Genomic DNA, 6,257 nt, shown 5'->3' on the forward strand with positions numbered 1-6,257 from the left:
GCACTGAGTATCCTCTTTTTAAGAATCTTTTTAAAAATTGAATAATAGAGAGATTACATCTTTCCATATATTTCTTAACCAGTTGTGTTTCTTTTTAAAATATTCTTTACCCAAAATATCTTGGGATATTCAGATTAAGAGACAACCTTTTTAATCAAGTATTCTTCTTCTTTCATTTTATAGCCAAAGAAACTCTACCTGATTTGGTTTCCATAATTCCTGACACAGTCCCGAGTACTGACCTTCTCATTGAGACTACAGCCTCTGCCTGCTACACATTGAACAATATAATCCAAAATAGTTACCAGAATGCACGGGACCTTCTAAACACTGGGGGCCTGCAGAAAATCATGACTATCAGCTCAGGCGATGTGTAAGTCCTGTAGTATCTGCCTGTTGGCTCTCTTCCCTTTCCTCACTACCACTCCCAACACCCATCTGTAAATCTAGCTGTGAATGTGCAATCATTGAGGACCATGGGTAACGTGGCCAAAGAACGAGATTGTAACGCTGGGCCAAATCATTTGGTTCAATCCTTAGTAATCAAGCAAGTGAGAGACTGAATTCTCCAAGCCCAATAGTTGCCCATTATCTTCTAAAGTATCCAGCTAGAGGCACCTGGGTGGTTCAGTTGGTTAAGCGTCCGACTTCTGCTCAGGTCATGGTCTCACAGTTACTGAGTTTGAGCCCTGCATCAGGCTCTGTGCTGACAGCTCAGAGCCTGGAGCCTGTCTCCATTCTTTGTCTCCCTCTCTCTCTCTGCCCCCCCACCCCTGCTCATGCTCGCTCTCACGCTCTCTCTCAATCTCTCTCTCAAAAATAAAATTAAAAATTAAAAAATTAGGGGCACCTGGGTGGCTCAGTCGGTTAAGCATCTGACTTTGGCTCATGATCTCCTGGTTCATGCACTTGAGCCATGTCAGGCCCTGTGCTGACAGCTCAGAGCCTGGAGCCTGCTTTGGATTCTGTGTGTCCTTCTCTCTCTGCCCCTCCCCAGCTCACGTTCTCTCTCTCTCTCTCTCTCTCTCTCTCTCTCTCTCTCTCTCTCTCTCAAAAATAAGTAAACATTAAAAAAAAAACCCTTAAAAATAAAAATAATTTTAAAAATTTTTAAATGAAGTATCAAGCTAGTCAAATGCCATATCTTCTCTGGGTAGCACATTCCAGCCTTTTATTGACCTAACAAATTCATTTATTTCCCAGAGCCATAACTATGTTTTAAGAATAGGAGAATATAGGCAATATGAAAGTCCTGTGGACAGGGATTGCCCTTTTCCTCACTTAAATCTGGAGCCAGTATCACCCCAGTGGCTTAAAAGAAGCAGTGATAACACAAGAAGTAGGAGGCAACATAATCAAATTCTTGCTTTCTTGGTTTTCTCTATCACATCTCTTCCACGTCTTATTCCCTTTTGAGAATAGAAGTTCTAATGCATATAAGTCATTCCTCATCGCTGTTTCTGTGTCTTTAAATTTTCCCCATTAAAAAAAAAGTGAGGAAGAGAATGAAAAACCTTGTATAACAAAATCATTATTATTAGTTAACTTAGAGATATGGGATCCAAAGAGGGCATGAAGATTATTATATTTTTCTCTTTATACAATTCTGAAGTGTTTGACTTGTTAAATACAAGTTACTTTTATAAATAACCAAGCAAGAGAAGAAATGTTACAGCCCAATTATAATGAGTTGCAAAGCAAACAGACTTTACCTATGGTAGACAAATGTGTGCTTGGCCACACAGGGGCAAGCCTAGGGGTCTGTGGTATCCTGGAGTACTTGTGCTCTGCAGCCCCACTCTGGCAAGCCTCATAGGGAAGGAAGACCATATTCAGAGTCACAGGATAAAACGGAGCACTGGTTAGAATGTGAGTTCCCCGAGTCAGAATATCCACCTGTCCCCAGTGCCTGGCAGAGAGCAGTTACTTAATTTGTGGAAAGATTGAATGATTACTGTTTAAAACAGAAATGACTATTCCGAGTAGTCATCCATGCTCCTAAGCAAATCTCAGTAAGACCTATGATTTTAATTATTTGAGTATTCAGACACATGAGAACTCATGTTCTTTAATTATTTGAGTATTCAGACACATGAGATCTCATAAGCACATGAGAACTTTTGGAAACTTCTTATAGCTTAGCAACAAATGGGGATGTCTGACTCTGTTACTTCCTTTTTGCCTTGAGTGTCCATCCATTTGTGAACCAGTCCTCATATGCCCTGTCTCCAAAAAAAAAAAAAAAAATCAACAAGGAGCTTCTACCAGATGTGCCTGCTTTTCCATCCTTGTGAGAGTGTTGAGTAACTGACCTGTAATTTAAGAGCTAGACTGGAAATAAGTTGCCATATATAGCATTTTTTTTTTCAAATAAATAATTTCAAAGTGCCAAACAACCAGTTGATAAACTATGAATATAAAACATTTGCAATTCAAGGACACTTTCCAATTTTAGATATCAGAGACCCATAGTCTTCATGGATTTATGGGTACTTCAGTATTAGCAAGTGAGTCCAAGAACTCCATGAAGTACTAAAAGAATCTGTGAGGTGCTGATTTGGCTTCCCCTTCATACAAGTCTGGTATGGAAGAGAAAGGCTCTTAGCCAAAGAATGACCCCAAGATGTGCTTCTCCATACAGTACTGCATTTTTAGTTCATGGTTGCCTGTTTACAAATGCCCATGATATGAAAAATTAAATCTTTGTTTCTTTGGGGGCCCCTGGGTGACTCAGTTGGTTAAGCGTCCAACGATTTCAGCTCAGGTCATGATCTCACGGTTTGAGAGTTCGAGTCCCACATTGGGCTCTGCACTGACAGTGTGGAGCCTGCTTGAGATTCTCACTCTCCCTCTCTTCCTCTCCCTGCTCACGCACTCTGTATCTCAAAATAAATAAAATTAGAAAAAAAGCTTTGTTTCTTTGTTAGAAGACAAAATTTGGCCGTATGCGATTTGAGGTGATGGAAAAGAGAGAGCTCTAAGAAAGCAGAGAACCTTAGCCAGAAATAGGAAGTTCAGTACAAATTTAAAAGTGAAACATCAAAAACTAATAAGTACGGTGTTCATTTCTGTGGTGACTTGGCTATATAAGAGGAGTGCATTTTCCATTTGCTCTATACAAGAACAAAGAAATTTTGAAACTATTTTAAATGTTTCAAGAATTTATTAACTTGAAAATATCACTCCTAATTCATAGAGTAGTGTAGGAGGTATATATGTTTTTCAGTCCTGCTTTTCTGCATTTGTATTCTATAAATATATATTATAAACATACAAATATATTTCTATTCTACAAATAGTATATAATATTTAATATAAACATATTTAATTGTGTTTAATGTAATATAAAATAAATGGAAATAGTGTATACAAACATACAAATTTTATTTTGTAAGTTCAAGGATTTATGGAATCTAAGGACATATTCCTTATAAATATTAGGAATATGCTCTATAAACTGATAGCCCTGTGCTAGTGGTTTTAAAAGATGAAAAAAAGTGGTTTTTTTAACCTAGTGTGGCCCCTGGCCTTCAAAGCTCACCATCCAATTCTCTTGTCATGGTGAGTGACCTGACTTAATGGATGGCCACCAAGCAACAGCAGTTAAAGATTTATGGAATGTCTGAGGCAGCATCCAGAAGCCTGACACACTCTCACTGATCTCAGAATGCTTTCTTCCTTTTTTCAGTTATGCCTCCAACAAGGCAAGTAAAGCTGCTTCTGTTCTCCTCTATTCTTTGTGGACGCACACGGAGCTCCATAATGCCTACAAGAAGGTAAGTACACTAGAAAGGTGAGTGTTGCAGTTAATAGGCAGATAATAGTGGTCCCCTGGTGAGAGATCACTAAAAACATTTAGCATTTTCTTGGGGCACCTGGGTGGCTCAGTGGGTTGAGCCGACTTTGGCTCAGGTCATGATCTCATGGTTCATGAGTTTGAGCCCCATATCAGGCTCTCTACTGTCAGTGCAGAGCCCTCTTCAGATCCTCTGTACCCCCCTCTCTCTGCCGCTCCCCTGCTCATGTTCTCTCTCCCTCTCCCTCCCTCTCCCTCCCTCTCCCTCCCTCTCTCTCTCTCTCTCTCTCTCTCTCTCTCTCACAAAAAAAAAAATTTTTTTTAAACTGCATTTTCTTGGATGACAGTGTTGTTACCTTTCACATATCTGTTTGCTTATTCCAAAGGCTCAGTTTAAGAAGACAGATTTTGTCAACAGCCGGACTGCCAAAGCCTACCACTCCCTTAAAGACTGAGAAAATGAAACAGAGCTCTCCGAAATCTCAACCATCCGCAGCCATAAAAAAGCCCCAGAGGAAAACACCTATTTTTCTACTTCCCAGCTCAAGAAACCTCAAAAAAGCATGCCCTGTTTCTTATCCTTTTCTATTTCCATGGTCCCCAGAATCCAGAACACAAATAATCAGAATAATAATTTTATTAGTTTTCCAGAAGACTTTTGCAAGTTTGCTACCACTAGACACTGGTAACAGGCTTGATTTTATCCTCCACTAGTAGTGGTCTTTGTGATCAGGGCTTATGGCACAGGGCCTCCTGGCAGCAAAACGTGGATTCATGTGGAATGGACGTAACAGAATAAGGAAAGAAGTCATTGTATGACTAGGATTTTAAAAGTTTGATTTACATTTATGTTCCTTTCCGGTCTCCATGTTTTGTCACTCAAATGCACGTTGTTTCACCTTTGAGCTACGTGTGTGTGGTTCTGCGGTGTTGAAACAGAATGGAAATGACGAAGAATACTGACAGAGTTATCCAGGAGAAATTTTAATGGCAAAATTATATGTTTGTTTACTCTATGCTTGTTTTTATCCTCTTGAATATTTTTTCTCTGATTTTAAATGAACTTAAAAGTTTTAGATCACAGCGTGCATGACTCTAAGAAAGTGAAATTGAAATGAAGTGATGATAGCAACTTTAAAAATCTTTTCAAAGGCAACTGTGCTTATGAAATTCAGTGTTCCCTCTAAACACCGTGTAAATGCTTTTCTTGCTCAAGGAAAATATGAATAACAACACCATTAAATGCAAATCTCTTCTGAATAGTAGGATTCAGTGTGATCTATCTCCTGGATTTTTTCAGTTACTGCCATGGGCTGATAGAAAAATGGACTCTATATTCTTCAGCTCCAAAAGGAACCAAACCTCTCAAACAGCTGGGTGAGCCCAGGGCACTGAAAACACAGCTCATTTTAATGAATTGCATCATCAACCAGCCCAACTTTGCCCAACATTTAAAAAAATAGCGCAGAGCCTCTAAATCTCATGTGATCTTCCTCAAGCCATTATTTTAAATGAAGGAAACTCTAGAGCAAAAAATGAAGACGTTATATTGAGGGAAAATATTTCAAGGCCACCCAGAAATGATATGAGAAACACTCATGTTGAAAAGTTGACAACCTCGTTTGTCGAAGCAAGTGTTCTTTTAACTGAGCTCTGATTAATACCATTTCCATAGAATTAGTCTTCTCAATTACAATTCTGTTATATTTTGCTTTTTTAAAAAAAATCCAACAATGTTTGCTGTAAGAAAGTAGGAAGGAAAAATGTCTTTCAGCTCCTTTTGGCCAGAAAAGTGTAATAGAAAATAAATTCCCATTTTCAATTTGAATGTGTACTTAAGTCTTTATTACATTTAGGCATTAAAATTATTTTAATTTGAAAAGCTCAATGGAGAAGACTTAGGTTTCTAACCTAGTTCAAAATGAAATTAAATACCAATTTCTTTTTTAAATTTTTAAATGTTTATTTTTGAGAGAGAGAGAGAGAGAGAGAGAGAGAGAGAGAGAGAACGGGCGGGGGATGGGCAGAGAGAAAGGGAGACACAGAATCTGAAGGAGACTCCAGGTTCTGAGCTTTCAGCACAGAGCCTGATATGGATCTCAAACCCACAAACCATGAGGTCATGACCTGAGCTGAAGTCGGACGCTTAACCAACTGAGTCACCCAGGCGCCCCCAGATGTCAATTTTTAAATACTAAAGAGAGAAATCATCTGTCTTTTCAGAGGTTTGATGAATACAGCATTTGGAGCATATTTATTCCTCCAGATAACTGAAGTATGTTCAAGAAGTTTCTATGGTTTTTAAAGCACTAGTAAAGCCTTCAATGACTTTAAACACGAAAGGAGGCAAAATAATGTTGCCTGCATTGGTATCTGTGTATGTCTGATTATTGTGTATTGTGGCATATGTGGTATGATTGACATGACATTTGAGGACTTGACCTTATAAACTTCAGTTGCT

General features: G+C 38.7%; 1 protein-coding gene across 2 annotated transcripts in view; it reads left to right on the forward strand.

Moving 5' to 3' along the window:
- The window catches only part of PKP2 (plakophilin 2), a 94,503-nt gene extending 88,879 nt beyond the window's left edge, over positions 1–5,624 (forward strand). For both annotated transcript variants that reach the window (XM_025930514.2, XM_086713668.1), the window contains exons 11-13: positions 184–373; positions 3,689–3,776; positions 4,183–5,624. In XM_025930514.2, the coding sequence (XP_025786299.1) occupies positions 184–373; positions 3,689–3,776; positions 4,183–4,251 (347 nt within the window). In that variant the 3' untranslated portion in view covers positions 4,252–5,624. The remainder of the gene's footprint in view (positions 1–183; positions 374–3,688; positions 3,777–4,182) is intronic.
- Positions 5,625–6,257: the final 633 nt, after the last annotated feature.

The sequence above is a fragment of the Puma concolor genome, chromosome B4 (genome assembly GCF_028749965.1).
Source record: "Puma concolor isolate L17-30 chromosome B4, mPumCon1.1.hap2, whole genome shotgun sequence".
In the NCBI taxonomy this organism is placed as follows: domain Eukaryota; kingdom Metazoa; phylum Chordata; class Mammalia; order Carnivora; family Felidae; genus Puma; species Puma concolor.